Source organism: Schistocerca americana, chromosome 6 (genome assembly GCF_021461395.2).
Source record: "Schistocerca americana isolate TAMUIC-IGC-003095 chromosome 6, iqSchAmer2.1, whole genome shotgun sequence".
Taxonomy (NCBI): Eukaryota; Metazoa; Arthropoda; class Insecta; order Orthoptera; family Acrididae; genus Schistocerca; species Schistocerca americana.
In genome coordinates, this window is record NC_060124.1 from 27,885,465 (window position 1) to 27,907,573 (window position 22,109).

Sequence of the window (22,109 nt, forward strand, 5' to 3'; positions counted from 1 at the left end):
GATATTTCATCCCCCCCCCCCCCTTTGACCAACTTCTAGAATCGCCCCCTGCAACCTGATAATAAATGTTAACTGATCATCGTACTCTGACAGAGAGAGAAAATTGAGTATGCGTATTACACATAGAGTAAATATAAATATTTACTCTATGGTATTACACGATGACTTTGTAATCCCGATGCATCTATCAGAATATAGATAAGAAACGCTGGTTCTGTACTTTTTTTCCTACATGTATAGTTATCGCACATTCATCCTGCAATTGTAAAATATGCCCACAGCTATCTTTCAATATTACGAAGTCACAACCATTTGTAGTTATTACATGTAAAAATGTATGTTCCCGAAGAGAGAAGTAAATTGCATAAAGTTGCTTCGTTTATCAAGGTGGGGGTATAGCTCAGTGGTAGAGCATTCGACTGCAGATCGAGAGGTCCCCGGTTCAAACCCGGGTGCCCCCTTCAATTTTTACCTTCGGTTATCCGTAAACTCGAGAAGTAAATCAACTGCGATTACTGCAAGTAATCGATAACTGTAGCATTTACACGACCGTAAAGACTTGTCACTACGTTCCGAGAGCATTCTGGGATGAAGAATGTGTTACGTTCTAAATCAACAGCCAGAAGCTACTTCTGTAAAGTATATTAACAAACAAATTATGACTTGCACTGCACTACTCTTACTAATAATTATGATAATTATTTCTAGATTATTCTGTATATGTACGCCAGCAGAGAGAGAGAGTTACATTAAAAAGACCCACTGCTCATCCTCCTATATTACTCGGCTACAATTTTCACCCAATATTTCACATCATTTTTACTTTACACAGACCACCATTTGGTGTCCAAATAATGGCAAAATCAGAATCTATTGGACACAAATATTAGAGAACTTGGCAGGATTCACATTGCTAAGTCCATGTTGAAACGTTACAATGAATAATTTTGGTGTCAGATGGAATATTATAATCCCTACAGAAAAGAGTGGATTGTGTTAAGCTTGATCTTGTTTTGTGACATTCTGCTTTCTTAACTTTATTATTTAATAATAATAATCCAAGTGAAGAAATCAGTATACAAAACTGTTATTGTCCTAGGGTACCTTTTACTGTACAGAAGGCGAAGGAGTTTAGCGGTTCTTCGAGGCTGTAACAGGGTGCAGTGAAAACGGATTAATTCCTGGCTGGTTCGAACTGTGTCAAAATGGCGGCTTGTAAAAAAAAAAAAAGAAAAAAATTAAGTGAATTATTCTCACCCTTTTCAAGAGGGTCTTTCAAGTTTTTAACTTTCCGATTTCACAGTCAAAACATAAAAGTAAAACTTTATTTTTCTTCCCAGATCGTAAAACTAACCACAAAAATGAGGTATGGCAGTAGGAAATAACCAGTTCGTTCACCTCTCGCTAATGTAAATCTGTGTGCTGCGACTAACGATTTCACCGAGAATAATCCTCAAATTGTGGGCACATCTGATTCTCAAAATTATTAAATTATGTTTCTCTCACTAACCAGTCAACAATTTTTCTATGCTCACCAGTGAAGGCAAATCGCACAGAAGAGGATTTTACTCTGGCGACCGTTCACACAGCGTAAATCTATACACATTTACCAGACTTGTTATATACGTAAGTAAAAAGCAGCAATACTATAGTTACATAAATGTTTGTTTCATACACTGTGGAACTGCGCGCGAGACGCTGAGCAAACTAACAATAAGGAAATATTCTCCAAAATACTGAGACCGTGAAACTAGAACAGAAAAATCTGGTAAAAAGCAGATATTGAAATATTTTCCCCGACGGCAATAAAACGGCTCATCAAGTAAAAAAGTCTGTACTCATTCGTAGCGCTTGTTAATGTTAAATGTGGGAGTAGAACTGATTTTTTACAAGACCCATTGTGTGCTAGACATAGAATTTGTTTCTTTTCTGGTAGTTTCAAAATTTATTATTTTCATATTAATTTTTCATTTCGTAAATGTTTCACAATATGGCGGAAACATTCTTGCAGTAGCGTGCAATTGTTTTGCGAAGAAATGTTTTTCAGTAGCAGAGGGAAGTTACAGCTGAACTTCATATGTGAACAGTTTTCATAGTGAACGTGAGACGACTAAGAAAGAGAAGGTTACTTAATTTCGGAAATACAGACACACGTTTAAAACCAAGTTTGAAACAACTACTACGGAAAGTTCACAGGAAGAGAACACTTTATGTACCTACGACATCCGAGACTAATATTGAAAATTTTGCGGGGTAACGGTATAGCGGTGTTGTCGTGCAACCAAATGATATAACGTCACAGCAGGTGAGCAATGCTAGTCCCGAAGTTGCAAAGGCTACACCTACCCCACTGTATATCAAAGGGCAAAAGCTTTACACAATCAAAAACTTTGACGAAAACAATCAAAAACTTGATAAAAGACTTGAGGAAAACAATCAACGACTTGACAACACTTCAGAAAGATCAGAGGTTTTGACTAACGATGTTGGTAATTTTACTCAAATGTAGTAAGCTCTGAAAACAAACGTTGCGAATCAAGTCACTGTAGTGATGAGCGGCGACTTGGAAGAAATAACTAATGTCATTTCAACACTAAAAACTACATATGAGATATGTCACAACAGATTAAAAAACTGACATGATTTTTAACTACAGTAAAAGACATGCCAGAACAGAACAGATTAAAGAACTGAAAAATGATTATGATACAATGCGGTTAGAACACACAACAGTACAGTCCACAGTTCAACAGGTAGTCATACAAGTAGACGATTCTTTAATAGAGAAAGACTTAACAGATAACTGGTTAGAGACAGCGTTACAGAAGGCTGTTGAGCAATTACCAATTTGTACACAGAGCTGTGAAAGTCAGTATTGAAGATACAAACCGAGTTAGGACATGTACAAAGAACACTTACACAGGATATACCTAACAGGAAGAACCACAGCAGCTAGCACAAACATGGTACCACAAAACGCTGTTACACGAAATGTGGGGGCAGACACCACACTTTCATCAATTGTACTAGAAGAAAGAAAGTCTTCTTAAAAAAACCGACAAGAAATCTGTTCATCCAGTTATTTTCCTAAAAGCTTTTAGAAGCATTTTGCCTACACAATAACAAATGATCCAGTATGTATTAGGTTTTATACAAGGTGAAGCCGCGCGTGGGGCATCCGAGACGGCAGAGCTGTCACACATTATCACAATTCGAAAATGCATTTCTTGCAAAACACTGGTCGCGCTGTGTGCAGGAGAGATTAAGAATACAAGTATTAAGCCCAGACACATACAAAATCAGGCAGGAAACATTATGAAAATATTTAGAGAAGTACATAAATAAGACTTGTTTCTGGGATGAACCCGTGGTTCTTAGTGATAATCTACACATTTTGGAAGGAAACTTCCATTTCACATTAGAGAAAAACTGAAACAGGACCCACAAACTAACTTAGGATACTTTTTATCGGTCCTCTATTCTATTGAGCTTATAAACGAAGATATGAAGGTTAGTAATAGCAATAATAACCCGAATGGGAATCGTTATAGTGGGGGGCGAAGGCCAGGCTACGCCGACCCGGCCGCAGTATAACGGCAACAGTCACGGGCTAGCACATGATGCTCGTCCCACGTTTGTTGACACACAGCAGGTGGTGCCAATGTCAGTGCGTGGCCCGGCCAGCGGCAGCTCTCCGAATCATAAAAGGAGACTTAGGGCTGATGACAGATATTACCCCGGTTATTCGAACCATCGAAACGGCAACTGTAATGATCAGAACAATAGGAGTCAGTGTGGACCACCGCCAAATAGTCACTAACAATACAATACGAATAGAAATTTTCAGAATGCACAGTGACAATACCGCCAGGGAAACCAGCTACAATTTAATCAGGGAAGGAACCCTTACCAACAATCGAATCCTATCCCAAATCCGGAATGGGGAAAGCCAAATCCAGCGGTGAATATAATCGAGGACACCGATAACGCATATTCGGTGGCTACGAATACGTCAAACAGGGCATGTTTGAGGAAATCGTTAACAACATTCCACTGTATAATACTCCGTAAACACCATCAGATCTAACGCACTAAAACAGGGAGGAGAACGAGTGAGTTACACCGATTTCGCATATGCCTAGGGAGAAAGTATCCCTTGAAGAAAAAGTAACAGAAGGTGCCAAGGTGAGATAGATTCATTATGACAAACAATCAATTCTCTGTTGGGGGAAAGAGCACTGCTGAAGACACACTGTAAACAACCATTGTCACAAAAGAAAAATAATAAATGGCAACTGATGTATAACGGTCCTTTTTGCATTGTGAGAACTCCGCACGGTGGAAGCTATTTACTCGCATACTCACGGAACGGAAAAGTAACAATCTGTACGAACATCGCGACCTGAAGATGTACTTTCAGTAGGAAAACGTACAGAAAACTAACAGCAGGGACACTGCTTGTGTAGGTAATACTAAAGCCAAAAAATAGTAAGAAGAAATTAAGGCTATAGATCGGAGCACAATATTAAAGACCAAAATGACAATAACGCAAACATACTGGTGCTATTCCATCTTTTACATGGTTTTAAGTAAAACAAAAATTAGTAGACTTATGCTGCAAATGACGCTGGATTATGAAAAGGAAATTTGGCCAGGATACTTTTGTGACTAGCAGATAAGAAGCGAGGCAATGTACTTGTGACTGTCAGGAAAGATAGCATATTGATCACTGTAGATTGGGTTAAGTAATAGAGAAATACGGATTCTATGGGCACCCATCTAACAAAGTATTTTACTCCTGGTTGATCAAGATGAGTGGACGAAGAGTGGAACAAAAAACTGACCTCGTAGACTTGGAGAAAGCTTTTGACTATGTTTGCCTGGAATACTCTGTTTCAAATTCTGAAAGTGGCAAAGGTCAAATACAGGGAGCGAAAGGCTATTTACAATTTGTACAGATGGCAGTTATAAGAGTCGAGGGGCATGAAAGGGAAGCAGTGGTTGGGAAGGGAGTGAGACAGGGTTGTAGCATATCCCCAATGTTATTCAATCTGTATACTGAACAAGCAGTAAAGGAAGCAAAAGAAAAATTTGGAGTAGGAATTAATATCCATGGAGAAGAAATAAAAACTTTGAGGTTCGCCGATGACATTGTAATTCTGTCAGAGACAGCAAAGGATCTGGAAGTGCAATTGAACGGAATGGACAGTGTCTTGAAAGGAGGAGAGAGGATTTAAAATGTAGACTGGCTATGGCAAGGAAAGCGTTTCTGAAGAAGATAAATTTGTTAACATTGAGTATAGATTTAGGTGCCAGGAAGTCCTTTCTGAAAGTATTTGTATGAAAGTGAAACATGGATGCTAAATAGTTCAGACAAGAAGAGATTAGAAGCTTTCAAAATGTAGTGCTACAGAAGAATGCTGATGATTAGATTGGGGAGAAGAGGAATTTGTGGCACAACTTGACTAGAAGGGATCAGTTGGCAGGACACATTCTGAGACTTCAAGGGATCACCAATTTAGTATTGCAGGGAAGCGTGGAGGGTAAGAATCATAGAGGGAGACAAAGGGGATGAATACACTACGCAGACTCTGAAGGATGTAGGTTGCAGTCGTTACTCGGAGAATTATGAGGGTTGCACAGGATAGAGTAGCATGGAGAGCTGCATCAACCCAGTTTCTGGACTGAGGACCACAAAACTACATAAGTGTGTTCTCCTGCCATCACTTGTTGAGCAGGTTTTTATCTATCGAATTACATTCAAGCCTGTTGTGGCAGGTGAGTTGTACAATATCCCAAAGAAGGACATCTGCCAGTTTCAAATGGTTCGATGTTCTGTGCATTGTAATCGTGTGGGGGGAGACTACGCAGAACATCTGAAGCATTAAAACCACTATCTTAATATTTCTCTGTTTTTTATTAACCCAGTCTCAAAACTTTTTGGACTGACAGTATGTCTGAATCGTAGACTTCTATTCTGGTAATAAAAACTGTGTTCATCCCTTTCACTACAGTCCTTACAGCTAATTGTGCTCCCTAGGAACCAAACTTGCCTCCACAAGAGTTACATTTCTGTTAACTTTTCAAAGACTTGGGTTCTTCATCTGCTGATATGACAATATGTAATGGTACGTGGCTAAATTTTTCCAATCAGACTTCATTAATTGCTCTGTGATTTTTATTATGCCAAGCTACCATTATTCTTACCAGCAAGATGCGTTATACAATTTCAGACCACTTCAAAATCTTGCCACAAAACCATTCTATTTCGATTGCTCTCAATTTTGTACTCGGTATGGCTCTAAGAACCAAACACACTTCCAGCAGATAAGTCAACTCTTGTAACTCAACCTCCAATATGGACCATGAATGCAATATATTAGTGCTCAGATCTGTTGTCCAATGGCCAACAACTTCAACAATATCTACCTGCATGAAATTTATGACTAAGTTCTGTTGCATCTGCTGTTGGTTTTGCTTTCGATGAGAGTCTATTTCTTACATACAGTCTGAGTTTTACATAGGCTACTGCATCAACAAACTAAGGTCACTTAGAAATCACTTTTGGTAAAATTGCATCAAAATTTGGAATAATTGCATCACCAACTACTTCAGTCCGCCAGGATGGGCAAAATAAATAATGCCAGAATACAATGTTTAAGCTTAAAAAGTAACGCATCCAATAAATATACACTAGACTCTTGCTAAACTGGCCATTCCTCGCACATATGGGTGCCAGATTAGAGGACGTGCCGGATTGTTGAGTGTGTCTAAAATTTAGCACAAACACATAGGGATCATACTTTTATCAAATCAAAAGATACATTCACTTGTACAACAAACTTAGTATCACTCGCCATTCACTACAAAACATGTCCCAAAATTTTAATTGTCTCCATGATGATACGCGACGGCAGTACGATTCATCACACAATGGCTTTACAAGCATTTCATACATCCTGCCATGCATAATGTACTCCAAGATGCCGTCTCCAGCTTCAGCACCAGCAGTTTGAGATATCCTCATGTTCTCTCCTCCTATGTCCTCTTCGTCACCAGTTTCATCGTAACTTTCCTGTGAGCTTATGATTACCTCTTTTCTGATGAAGTTTGGTCATTAATAGTTGCTCGTCCAACACTGTAGCCAGCAACAATGGTTTCCTGCGAAGAACGTCAATTCAGTTTATGTCTAATTTCGAGTTGCTGCTTTAGGTTAAGCATAATGGGTTTCCTTTTAGAGGCCATGATAATGATCCATTAAGGAGAGCCACAGTTTCAAAGTGTACAGGAATGTTGAACATTATAATTAACTAACAACAATGTTGCAGACGAAATTTCATTATTGAAGGCGTCATATCCGGTTGAACAACTAGAAGCTGGAAGTGTGCCAGATTGCTGAGAGGCCGGACTACTGAGGGTCGTATTAGCAAGAGTTTAGTGTATTATAGAAAATGACACTGACTTCCCACAAAGAAAAATACATTAAGGTCAAAGTATCTCAGAGGATTTTTATAATGAGTTTTAAGGTAACAGTCAGTGTTACGGAAATATTCCAGGTGTCTACACAAACTATGGTGTCTTTTCTAAAAAATTAAGTGAACACAGCTAGTAAAATGTTTTGCAGTTTAACTGAGATTTGATGGGAATGTGTTTAATCAAACGGTAATCTTTTATATTATTTAGTGCAACAAACACTGGCACACCAAGCACGTGGTTGACCTCGACTTATCCATTCTGACAGTACTCACATTTCGAATTGCACTGCTCAGCCATGTATTACACGCAGAATCTTGTGAAATGCTTACCCTTCATCTTCTTGAAATTCTTTGCTTGTCTGTGTTTTGAACGAAATCAGGGACGAATAAGCAAGAATGATATTCCATAGAATTATGACAAGTTATAAAATCAAACACGCATTTTTCAGTCCAGTGAATTATGGTGTCAATCTTTAGATGGTTCACCACGAAATCTTCAGAATTACGTGAACTGATTGTTTCCTTGGTGCCTTTCTTCTACTGTTTTACTCAAATTTCTCCAAATAAAAACTGTCCAAACATTTGTTCACAGGTATTGCAATAACCACATCACTATCGTTCTTGCTGAGAGGCTTTCTACCAATTCATTGTCAGACATGACTGCTAATATCTGAAAAGGTATCATGGCTAGCCTCAGTGGCTTGGAACATGAAAACCTAAACTTTGTTACAATACTAATTGTGTACATGCACAAACTGATGACATGCCATCAATCACTGTTTGACATCCCTTTTCCTCAGCACAATTCACCTGGTTCTGTTCAACATGATGGGCATACTTAACCTGATTAGTGGGTGAATACCTGAACACTGTTAAAGAACAAACTTACGAATTACAGCACCAACCCCCCCCCCCTCCAAACACACACATCTTCCCCAAAGTACTACTTTGCCTGGTTCTTCTTTCCATTGTATGCCAAGGCTGCCTGCCCCCATGGATAAGACTGCACTATCTTTCATTTATTCTTTTCAGTTTACAATACTTTAAAGATACATGCTTCTTTTTGATACAGTTTAAAACATTCAGTTATTATCTCTTATCTTATTTACTTTTTTACCTATTTACTTACTTCATAACTGACTACAGTTATGCTTTAATATTTCAAAAATTCTATTTCAAAGTTTTAAACAGGCCACCTCACAGTTCCCATCAATCAGCACGTGTTTAGTTTGATTCCCTTATATGGTCATAAGAGAGGCAACACAGCATTGTTTACACCATACTTCACAAAGATTTGAAATAATGTGAAAGTGAATAAAACTGAAATTTCTTTAGGTATGGTACAGTTGTTACAAGTGCTGTACGTCATAAGTAGACTGATGCCACCTGAAGATATGTGAAGATATGTGTTAACTATGCAAATTATCTCCTACAGAGTTGATAAAATCATTTTTGATTGGTTGGGGGTGTGCTTTCTTTACCGTCCAACTAATGAAGGTTTTAATGAACTAGATCGTTGTTCCACATTCCCAGTCAATTCTAACGATAAAATTAGACAATGGAAAATCCAGAATGGAATATAACAATATTATTAAAAGGATAGTTACTACACACCATAGAGTGGTGATGCCGAGTCATAGATGGGCACAACAAAAGGACTGTCACAAAATAAGCTTTCAGCCAACAAGGTCTTTGTCAAACAAACAAACAACACACACACACACACACACACACACACACACACACACACACACACACATAGTCCATAGTCTCTGGCAGCTGCCAGTTACAGTTCACATTAAGAGCTGAAACAAAAATGTTTTTATCTTGAGTTTGCTCTCAGAGGTCAGCTTTCATCACAGTAACCAAGGCAAGCGTGATTCTGTGTTCTGCTTAAGTTATGGCATTAGGTTACTCGTGTTAATTCAGGGCTACAACATGCATCGTGCTACAGTTCAGTCACTGGGCACTTAAAATCAGCTGTGGACTGTGCCTCAGTTGTTTCCACCATACCTGACTGGAGCCACTTTCAAAATTGCCTCCTCCCCCTTGAACAACGCTTCAGCACTTGTGAAGTGACCCACTGTGTCTGTGTGTCACCTTCAACCAAACAGAGGCAGGAAATGTGACAACACTGTAGTGGCAAGTGACAGATGTCAACTGTTGTGTAATTTTAATTGGACTACATTTACATTCAGTTCTGAAATATGACAACACCGTATCAATTCACCATATTCTTAATCTACATAAACAATTTAGAAGACCAATCTGAACAATCATCTTTGATTGTTTGCAGATGATGCTGTTATTTACCATCTAGTAAAGTGATAAAAATTAATTACAACTTCATATACACTATGTATCCATATGATGCAAAAAGTTGTAGTTACTCTTGAGCAATAAAAACTATTAAGCCCTACACATGACTACTAAAAAACTTCCAGTACATTTTAGTTACATGATAAATTACAAAATTTAAAGATTTTTAATTCAGCTAAACATATAGAGATTACAATTATGACCAACTTCAATTGGAACCATCACTTAGAAAATGCTGTGAGAAATAGGAACTGAAGACTGTTTTATCGGCTGCACACAAAAAAAAAAAACTAAAGAGTCTGCCTAACACTATACTTGTCCATCTTCTTTTGGAATATTGCTGTGTTGCATGGTATCCTTACCAGACAGAATTGATGGCGGACACTGAAAACATTCAAAAATGGCTGCTTGTTTTGCAGTATTGCAAAACATGTGAGAAGATGTCAGAGATATGTTTGCCAACTTGGGCTGGCAATCCTAAAAGCAAAGGTGTTTTTTAGAGTGGCAACACCTTATCACAAAATTACAATTGCCATATTACCCCTGCAAATGCCTAAGTATTTTAGTGACTCCCACTTACATAGACAGAAATGACTATCACAATTAAAACACAGAAATAGAAGCTGACAAGAAAAGACTTGGATATTCATTTCTACCACTGCTGTTTCAGAGTTGAACGGTAGAGAAATATAAGTCTGCAAATTTTTGTGGCCATTGTCACTGAAAGCAAAATTCTCTAGGTCTGTTAGGCAGCGTCATATTTCTTCTGTACGACTGGTGTTTCAACCCCTCGACTGGAATCTTCTTCAGAGTCTTGTGGTATTTACACTTCACTGAACACACACTATTTAGTCAACAATGGACACCAGAAGATCCTGAATAAGATCCCAGCAGAGGCATTGAAGAGTTGATCAAATAGAAGAAATATGACACGGCCTAACAACCCAGAAGATTTTACCTTCCGTAGAGAAATAATCCTGACATTTTATAAATCCTCTGCCAAACACCTGAGTGTGGATTGCAGAATGATCATGTAGTTGCAGATGTTCCCTTTCTTCATTTAATATAGCGTGACAATTATTAAATTATATAAAAAAAGGTAAATTAGTTACAAACTACGGTGTGCGCACACTTTATTAACATGTAAATGTCACTGCAGATATTCGGATTTAGGTTATGACATGTTCGATATGCCTGCCATCATTGGCAATGATGTGGCGAAGATGAATAGCAAAATTCTGCACGATCTGCTGAAGTGTCAGGACATCAATGCTGTTGGTGACCTCATGAATGGGTTTTCTGGTCAGCAGTGTACACGTTGTCTTTAATGTAGCCCCACAAAAAAAGAGTCGCATGTGTTCGGATCTGGAGAATATGACGGTCAATCGAGGCCCATGCCACTGACCTTTTGTACCCCAGAGCCACATGTGGTCCCCAATGTGCTCCTGCAGGACATCAAACAACTTCCTGCTTCAATGGGGTCAATCTAAGTCCTGCACGAACCTTATATTGTCGAAATCAGGGTCACTTTGGATAATGGGAATGAAATCATCTTCCAAAACCTTCACGTACTGTTCAGTAGTCACCATGCCATCAAGCAATATCACACCAATTATTCAGTGACTGGACATTGCACACCACAGAGTCACCCATTGACTGTGAAAAGACTTCTCGGTTGCGAAATGCGGATTCTCAGTCCTCCACATGTGTCAATTTTGCTTATTGACGAACCGACCAAATAACAGTGGGCTTCATCACTAAACCAAACCATCATGTCCATACCAATTCCCATTATGTCCCACAGCCGACCGTGCATTCAAACTGCAGGTCGACCGTTCAGAAGTTAAGATGATTTTATTTCATATAGTTCAATAATTGTCACACTGTATCTTTAAAACACATTTACAGCCAGTCCAATGTATGCATACAAGCTGATACTATTTTGTATCTTCTGAATGTGGTTGTTTTTAACCAGGGGGAGGGGGCATATACTGAACATAACTGCATCTCACATAAAGTATATGGCAATATGCAGACCATTTACATGGTGTGTGTGTGTGTGTGTGTGTGTGTGTGTGTGTGTTTACGTTCTCTCTCTCTCTCTCTCTCTCTCTCTCTCTCTCTCTTTCCATAAAGTGATTTCTACTTATGTTCATTATTCCTCTTTTTTTTACATACACACACAAAACCATACACACAACTGCACATTCAGAAGATAACCACATATGGAGTTTTCATCTTTTATGCGAAAGGTTGCTCATTTGATACTCACTAGGTTTTTTAGACTTTTACTCTGCAATTATTAATGAATTTGTATTATTAATTAACAAATCCTGAATCACATTTTTTCAATAAAAATTACATCTTGTTTTCAACCACCAATTACATGAAAATGAAAGTATACACAATAAATTAAAATTTGGTACCAAAATGCGCAGCACCTCGTTAAATACAGAAACAATTTACACATCAATAACACTCTTTAATATTTTATAACTTTCACAGTTTAGGCTGTAAGATGGAATTTACAAGTCTTGTTGAATATCAACTCTGATTCTGCTTTCTCATGTCGAATGCGAACAAAACAAAGAATTATGTTTAAATACTGTTAATTACCATTTCAACTTGACAATAAATCTAGGGATTTAAGAATGTGAAAAAAGCACCATTTAATGTGAATTGAGCCAGTGAGCTCATGATTACAACATTAAAATGCTACTGAGAAGTGTCTTGTATGGCTGTAAATAATTGATGTCTCAGCAATAACCACCAAATCTTTCAAGTATTAAAGAAACCAAAGAGGGTCAGTTAGTCCGTAGACTTAGCAGAAATAACGGCAACGAAAATTTGGCTGTAAAAGTAGTTAGATAATGATATGCCAGATGAGTAAACTGGGTCATATACTACTACAATACCTAATTAGTACGAAGAGGACAAACAAAATAAACCATACATATTGAAAATGAAATACAATAACTGGAGGTACTATTTCCATATACACCACTGGAAAAAAAGGGAATTGCAACACCAAAAATAATGAATTCAAAGTAATGAAATTTCAGGCTTACATTTGTTTAGGTAACATATTTAAGTGATCAACATTACATGATCATAGGTCAATGTGTGAGATAAGCCATTGCAAATATGGAATGCTGGTACATTTATAGCCAGTATATGGGATGAAGTTCCATTCCTGTTGCACTTGGTTGGTCAATACAGGGATGATTAATTCTAGTTGTCGATGATGCTCAAGTTGTCATTGAATAATGTCCCGTAGGTGCTCGACTGGAGACAGATATGGCAATCAGTCAGGCTAAGGCAACATGTTGACACCCTGTAGACAATGTTGGGTTACAATAGCGGTATATGGCAGAGCATTAACCTGATGTAAAACACCCCCATGAAAGGCATCACAACAGGTTGAATCACAAGACAGATGTACAAATCTGCAGTCAGGTCGCATGGGATAACCACAAGAGTGCTCCTGCTGTCATGCGAAATCACACCCCAGGCCACAATTCCAGGTGTAGGACCAGTGTGTCCAGCATGCAGGCAGGTTAGTTGCAGACCCTCAGCTGGTCTTCTTCAAACCAACACACGACCATTACTGGCACCAAGGCAAAACCAGTTTTCATCAGAAAACACAGCAGACCTCCACACTGCCCTCCAATGCGCTCTCGCTTGACATCACTAAAGTCACAGTTGGTGGTGGCTGGGTCAGTGAAACGCATGCTCATGGCATCTAGCTTGAAGTTGTCTTTGAAGTAACCGATTTGTAACAGTTTGGTGTGTCACTGTGGGGCCAACTGCTGCTCAGATTACTGCTGCAGATGCAGTAGGATGCACTAAAGCCATACACTGAACACAATGGTCTTCCCTCTCAGCAGTGCAACATGGTCATCCAGAGCCCAGTAATCTTGCAACTGCATCTTCTTGTGATCACCACTGCCAGCATTCATGTACATTCCTGCCAAATCTTTCTGCAATGTTGCAGAAGTAACATCCAGCTTCTTGTAGCCCAATTACAGCATGCATTTAAAGCAAACCTGATTTTCACTCTCATAGTGATGCTGCTAACGCCACTCTTATGGTACTGGTGCAAAATTTGAATAGATATTATCCTTCAGATGTTCCCCCCCCCCCCCCCTCCCCCGCCCCCTCCAAATCAGTGTACATAGAAACATAGAAATAATTTTATTACAAAGTGCAGCAATGCAGAAACTACCACATTATAAAAGAGAAATAAATATTTAACACTGCAGTTATGCACAAATACAGGGAGTTGTACAGCTGCTGCTTATTTTATTATATTTTTTAGCTGAAGATTAGTAGGTAATAATGCTACGCAAAGTACCCTCCACCATACAATGTAGGATGGCTTGTGTACTATAGCTGTAGATTAGAAATAATATAGGTAGGAGCATTAGAAAGTGGCTTCCAGTCAGCTTCCAATCATGAAATAGAATTTGTCTTCACTGAATTATGCTTCACGTGTTATAGCCCACATTCAGACAAACTGAAGTTTTTTTAACTGCATGTTATGGACATCTTATATTGTTACTTCCAAGAATAATCTTTAACAAATACAATGTTTGTAAATAATACACTTTATTTGTGTTAATTAAAACTCAACAAAAATGTGTAGTTACCTCTTGACATAAAAACTTTACAACCTAAACAAGTGAAGTGTACCAACCAACAAACTAAAACATAAAATTACACTTACAAAGTGTGTGCCCATTATATACCACTCAACTCAAGATACAAGATCCAAAATTTCCCATACAGATGTCTAGCACATCTGGATGAAAATTTATAAAATTGCAGTTGAATTATTTCCCCACAAAACATGTACAATATTAATCATTCATCAATGCAATAAATGTTGCAGTATTCCTTGTCGAATGAGGGGTTCACACTGTGATCTTGGCAGTAGGTGCTGGCTGTTTTTCTTCAAGACAATCACTTCACCATCATCCAGCTCAAACTTACCATAATCAACAAGGCAACGGACCTGCATACATAAAATAGTGAAAGTTTTTGATGCACAAAAGAGGTGCCAACATGTGTAGATCTTTTTATATAAAATGCACATAAAGAGTTCTGAAATTTAAATGAACCCTATAAACTTACCTCAATGTACAAGGATTTTGGTGGTTTCAGATCTTGCATCAAATTTAATCCATGATTATCACCAATGGATCTCATGTATGATGCCAATGTTTTGCTGTAGTTGCTAAACCACTGTATCTGCATAGATAAACAAAATATGTAAGAGTAATAAGGCAGACAGCATGAATGACAAACTGTTTTACAATATATCAATACTAGTCTACGTATCCAAAAGTCTTATAGAACAGTGTTGTTGTTGTTGTTGTTGTTGTGGTCTTCAGTCCTGAGACTGGTTTGATGCAGCTCTCCATGCTACTCCATCCTGTGCAAGCTTCTTCATCTCCCAGTACCTACTGCAACCTACGTCCTTCTGAATCTGCTTGGTGTATTCATCTCTTGGTCTCCCTCTACGATTTTTACCCTCCACGCTGCCCTCCAATACTAAATTGGTGATCCCTTGATGCCTCAGACCATGTCCTACCAACCGATCCCTTCTTCTAGTCAAGTTGCGCCACAAATTTCTCTCCTCTACAATTCTATTCAACACCTCCTCATTAGTTATGTGATCTACCCATCTAATCTTCAGCATTCTTCTGCACCACATTTCGAAAGCTTCTATTCTCTTCTTGTCCAAACTATTTATCGTCTATGTTTCACTTTCATACATGGCTACACTCCATACAAATACTTTCAGAAATGACTTCCAGACACTTAAATCTATACTTGATGTTAACAAATTTCTCTTCTTCAGAAACGCTTTCCTTGCCATTGCCAGTCTACATTTTATATCCTCTCTACTTTGACCATCATCGGTTATTTTGTTCCCCAAATAGCCAAATTCATTTACTACTTTAAGTGTCTCATTTCCTAATCTAATTCCCTCAGCAACACCCGACTTAATTTGACTACATTCCATTGTCCTCGTTTTGCTTTTGTCGATGTTCATCTTATACCCTCCTTTCAAGACACTGTCCATTCCGTTCAACTGCTCTTCCAAGTCCTTTGCCGTCTCTGACAGACCTACAATGTCATTGGCGAACCTCAAAGATTTTATTTCTTCTCCATGGATTTTAATACCTACTCCGAATTTTTCTTTTGTTTCCTTTACTGCTTGCTCAATATACAGATTGAATAACATCGGGGATAGGCTACAAGCCTGTCCCACTCCCTTCCCAACCACTGCTTCCCTTTCACATCCCTCGACTCTTATAACTGCCATCTGGTTTTTGAACAAATTGTAAATAGCCTTTCGCTCACTGTATTTTACCCCTGCCACCTTTAGAGTTTGAAAGAGAGTATTCCAGTCAACACTGTCAAAAGCTGTCTCTAAGTCTACAAATGCTAGAAACGTAGGTTTGCCTTTCCTTAATCTTTCTTCTAAGATAAGTCATAGGGTCAGTATTGCCTCACGTGTTCCAATACAAGGTCGGCTTCTACCACTTTTTCCATTCATCTGTAAAGAATTCGTGTTAGTAATTTGCAGCCATGACTTATTAAACTGATAGTTCGGTAATTTTCACAGTGTCAACACCCGATTTCTTTGGGATTGGAATTATTATATTCTTCTTGAAGTCTGAGGGTATTTCACCTGTCTCATACATCTTGCTCACCAGATGGTAGAGTTTTATCAGGGCTGCATCTCCCAAGGCTATCAGTAGTTCTAATGGAATGTTGTCTACTCCCGGGGCCTTGTTTCAACTCAGGTCTTTCAGTGCTCTGTCAAACTCTTCACGCAGTATCACATATCTCCCATTTCATCTTCATCTACATCCTCTTCCATTTCCATAATATTGTCCTCAAGTACATTGCCCTTGTATAGACCCTCTATATACTCCTTCCACCTTTCTGCTTTCCCTTCTTTGCTTAGAACTGGGTTTCCATATTCATACAAGTAGTTCTCTTTTCTCCAAAGGTCTGTTTAATTTTCCTGTAAGCAGTATCTATCTTACCCCTAGTGGGATAAGCCTCTACATCCTTACATTTTGCACTTCATGTCGATTTCATTTTTGAGATGTTTGTATTCCTTTTTGCCTGCTTCATTTACTGCATTTTTATATTTTCTCCTTTCATCAATTAAGTTCAATATTTCTTCTATTACCCAAGGATTTCTATCAGCCCTCGTCTTTTTACCTACTTGATCCTCTGCTACCTTCACTATTTCGTCTACCAAAGCTACCCATTCTTCTTCTACTGTATTTCTTTCCCCCATCCCTGTCAACTGTTCCCTTATGCTCTCCCTGAAACTCTGTACAACCTCTGGTTCTTTCAGTTTATCCAGGTCCCATCTCCTTAAATTCCCACCTTTTTGCAGTTTCTTCAGTTTTAATCTACAGTTCATAACCAGTAGATTGTGGTCAGGGTCCACATCTGCCCCTGGAAATGTCTTACAATTTAAAACCTGGTTCCTAAATCTCTGTCTTACCATTATATAATTTATCTGATACCTTCTAGTATCTCCAGGCTTCTTCCATGTATACAACCTTCTTTCACGATTCTTGAACCAAGTGTTAGCTATGATTAAGTTATGCTCTGTGCAAAATTCTACCAGGTGGCTTCCTATTTCATTTATTACCCCCAATCCACTTTCACCTACTATTTTTTCTTCTCTCCCTTTTCGTACTACTGAATTCCAGTCACCCATCACTATTAAATTTTCATCTCCCTTCACTACCTGAATAATTTCTTTTATCTCATAATACATTTCATCAATTTCTTCGTCATCTGCAGAGCTAGTTGGCACATAAACTTATACTACTGTAGTAGGCATGGGCTTCGTGTCTATCTTGGGCACAATAATGCATTTACTATGCTGTTTGTAGTAACTTACCCGCACTCCTATTTTTTTTATTCATTATGAAATCTACTCCTGCATTACCCCTATTTGATTTTGTATTTATAACCCTGTAATCACCTGACCAAAAGTCTTGTTCATCCTGCCACCGAACTTCACTAATTCCCACTATATCTAACTTTAAGCTATCCATTTCCCTTTTTAAATTTTCTAACCTACCTGCCCGATTAAGGGATCTGACATTCCACACTCCGATCCGTAGAACGCCAGTTTTCTTTCTCCTGATAATGATGTCCTCGAGTAGTCCCCGCCCGGAGATCCGAATGGGCGACTATTTTACCTCCGGAATATTTTACCCAAGAGGATGCAATCATCATTTAACCGTACAGTAAAGCTGCATGCCCTAGGGAAAAATAACAGCTGTAGTTTCCCCTTGCTTTCAGCCGTTCACAGCACCAGCACAGCAAGGCCATTTTTGTTAGTGTGACAAGGCCAGATCAGTCAATTATCCAGACTGTTGCCCCTGCAACTACTGAAAAGGCTGCTGCCCCTCTTCAGAAACCACACATTTGCCTGGCCTCTCAACAGATACCCCTCCATCGTGGTTACACCTACGGTACGGCTATCTGTATCAAGGCACACAAGCCTCCCCACCAACGGCAAGGTCCATGGTTCATTGGGGGGAGGGGGGGGGGGGGGAATAGAACAGTGCTCAGTTCTAAATCAACAGTTGTCTACATTTGTACTTGTGGCGTAAGTTTCTATGCACAAGAAAGCATACTTTTACTCCATAGGAATGCTGCTAGGTATCCCATTAGACCAGTGGTTCCCAATCTGGGAGTAATTACCCTCTGTGGGATTAAATGTAATTTTCTAGGGGGACTCAACTGTGTTATGATCACGGAACGAAATTTTTAAAATTTTCTTACTATTTCCACTATTTTGTAAGCCTGAAATACTAATTACATAAGTTACCAATAATTACCAGGATGCTACATGGTTGAGGTTACAGCTTGCAAAACACTTGTATGTAAATCTTCCTCACATAGGCCATCCACTGCACGCATACTTTACACTTTGTACCATGCCTCAATGACAGTCCAAATGAGACATATACAGCACACATGCTTAAATATCACATGAAAATGTCTTCTCAGAGTTGTAGGTAGTTTGTACAACGGACTAGAAATTGCTTCATTATTCATTTTGCAACAATAAATGAACTATTTTGTTCTAATACGAGTTCACAATTTTGTGAAATTCAGACTGTCTGAATGTGGCAATCTTGCAGTTCATCTATGATATGAAATGGTTATTTGCTTCCAGTATGATGTTTTTGATCTCAGATTACGATGCAGATGTAAGGATAAAGATTTGGAATGGTGTTTTTGATTGTATGCCACAACACATAATGCATACAGTGAATTCCTTATGAGTAAGTGCTGGAAAAATGACTTAAAGGGTCAAAATTGACCAGTCTCACAACAAATAAAGGAATAATTGCAGCCTACTATAGACAATGCTTTCTTTTACAGTAAACAGTTTAATTGAAAGCACAACACCACAGTAACAATCTAATAGCTACTACACTGGTGTAAAGCCTATGCAATATTATTATTATTATTACTATTATTGGCAGTGGTGATTTCTTTCAGTTCAGAAGCAAGAAATCCAGCATTCAAGTGGTTACACACAGTAGGCCGAAGTATAGTGCAACATTTTAATCTGGTTGATTTCAGATGGGGGTGTAGGTTGTGGGTGACGCGAGAGCCACTCGGAAGATGAGTGGTATATAAGAATTAAATTTTGTAATAAGTGTCTACCCTCACAGCGGATAGTTAGCTTTCTTTTCTGAGAAGAAATTGTAAGTAACATTTGCGATACACTGAAAATTGCTTCATCCTGCTATAAAAAGGGGTTGTTAGTAACAAGCAGAACAGACTGTATCAGAGACTCACTAGTTCATTGTTTAATAAAACACAAACAAATATAATTTATCTTAAGTTATATTTAAAATGAAGGCATTCAAAGAAAATTGCTGTTCATTCTAAAGTTCAGTCAGGCACTAATATTGATGAGAGGAGGGGGGGGATACCTAATAAGCTAATACCCGATTGCGCTCGGGCATAATGGTTTCAGAAAGGTTTGGGGAACCACTGCATTAGGCCATGGATGTATCATAAGACAAAAACACCACTTACATTTAGGATGTACGTTGCAGCACCTACTTTTCTTTAATACAATAATCCAAAAGTAATAACCTTTTACACAATTTTCCAGTCAGTTACAGATTAGTATCCTTAAAAAATTTAAGAGTGAAACTCTTGATTGGCAACCTCTTTAATGCCACAATGTTGTAAAATGCTATCGTTCCACAATTCCGTCACAACGGGAACAATGATACATATCTGGTGTTAGGTTGGACAGTACTCAGTATTGTTCTTCCATCTCATCCTGTTGATGAGGGTGTCAAAACATGGGGTGCTAGCTACAATAGAGACAGATTGGAAAACCAGATGCAGCCTTTTCAAAGGAACCAGTTGTGTAATTACTTTAAGTGATTTTGGAAAACCATCATTTGGTCATCTTTTCTTTAGCATTGCCAAAGAGGGGTCAATGGAGCAGAGGGTATTAGGTTGGTTGGTTTGGAGGGTAAAGGGACCCAACTATGGGGTCATCATACCCTTTTCCGCATGCAAATAGGTCTTGGGTTAAAACCAGTTAAAACCACTCCCAAAAGGAGACAGGGAAAGTAAAACTGGGAAAAACACTGAAAGACAATAAGAAAGAACGAAGTGTGTGTGTGTGTGTGTGTGTGTGTGTGTGTGTGTGTGTGTGTGTGTGTTTTAGGGATCTTATGGGCACCCAACGGCAAGGTTATCAGCACCCTGACACTTAATAAAACAAACGAATGTGGAGAAGAACAAATTGTCAAACACACGGGCCCTTGGAATGACCACACAGTCACTCTATCTCACATGCGCTAAAACCAATGACGAGGGAAGATAGCTAATCGAGAAACTAAAACAGAGGGAAAACAAAACACAGGAGAGCTAAAACAAAAGCACAGCAAAATGTGACTGGGTGAGCTAGCCACTCTGTTGACACATTAAAAACATGTCCCCAAAATCTTGTTAGAAACGTTGGACAATTCACAAAACTTTAAGATGCGAACCACATTCATTTGATCATTACTTAAAATAGATTGCAGATCTGCCGCAGTCCGCTGGTCAGCAAATAAAATGCAGTCCAATTAAATGTGGCACACCAGGATCTGCACGCCACAAGCACCACACATTGGAGAGTCCTCTCACCGGAGTAAAAATCCATGTGTCATAGGTCTGCGGCCAGTGTGAAGACGAGTAAGGACTTTGTCCCATTGACGTGGTTGGAAGGAAGTTCTCCAAGGCCGAGTTGTGGGCTTGATGACATGGTGCTTGTTGTCGGTCTCTTCTAGCCACTCATCTTACCATCGACACTGGAAGACCTGATGATCATGACATGCCTCCATGGCTGCTCAATCCACCCTTTCATTCCCCACAATTCCCACGTGTCCTGGTACCCAGCAGAAAGACACCTCCTTCCCCAGTCGCTGTAGTTGGAGGAGGGCGTCCTGGATAGTCTGGATTACTTTATCTGCTGGGTACAAACATTGGAGAGAGTAAAGGGCACTCAAAGACTCTGAACAGACGACAAATCTAACACTGGGAGAATATCTCATCTGCTCCAGTGCCTGGATCGCATATAATTCTGCGTCGAAGATGGTTACTTCGGGAGGCAGTCTGACATTGAGGACATGATCCGGGAAAATGACAGAGCAACCAACAGAGTCACCCTGCTTAGACCCATCTGCCATAAAAACAGCTACACGGTTGTGGAGCTCAGATAAAATGGCAGAAAATACCGCATTAAAAATGGAAGGAGGAATGCTGCCTCTGCTGTACCGCAACAAATCTAAAATCACTCTGGGTCTCTTCAGTAACCAGTAACCAGCTAGTTAAGGCAATGCTCCGATAACTACTGGGACATGTGCGGTCCTTTCCTGCTTTGAGGAGAGGGATCAGAACTGCCTCCCTCCATGAGTTGGGGAAGTTGTCTGTCTGCCATATTAGACTAAAACATTCGAGGAGGATTTCCTTGAACACACTGCTGGCAAATGTCGAACCATGCAGTAGCAGACGTGGTCAGGACCAGGCACTGTGTCGTAAATCTCAGTCAGTGCCTATTCGAGCTCTCACATTGAGAAAGGGGAATTGTAGCCCTCAGAACTGTTTAACCCTAAAGTCCAACTTTGACCTCTCTACCGCGTACGGTAGCGACGGAACACTGGATCCTTGCTTGCATTGGCAGTAGTTTGTGCAAAATGCTTGGCCAGCATCTGTGCAATGTCTCTGGGTGTTGTTTGGAGGCAT

The 22,109-nt window shown here is 39.1% G+C and overlaps 1 protein-coding gene and 1 non-coding gene across 2 annotated transcripts in view; one reads left to right on the top strand and one right to left on the bottom strand.

The window, feature by feature from the left end:
- Positions 1-389: 389 nt before the first annotated feature.
- On the top strand, positions 390-461 carry Trnac-gca. Its single transcript has one exon. It is a non-coding gene; the product is annotated as a tRNA-Cys (tRNA).
- A 13,924-nt stretch (positions 462-14,385) lies between these two features.
- LOC124619832 (DNA replication complex GINS protein PSF1-like) overlaps positions 14,386-22,109 on the bottom strand; it is a 58,877-nt gene continuing 51,153 nt past the window's right edge. The window contains exons 5-6 of the mRNA XM_047146439.1: positions 14,928-15,044; positions 14,386-14,808 (exon numbers count right to left, since the gene is read on the bottom strand). Coding sequence (XP_047002395.1) covers positions 14,665-14,808; positions 14,928-15,044 — 261 coding nt within the window. The 3' untranslated portion in view covers positions 14,386-14,664. The remainder of the gene's footprint in view (positions 14,809-14,927; positions 15,045-22,109) is intronic.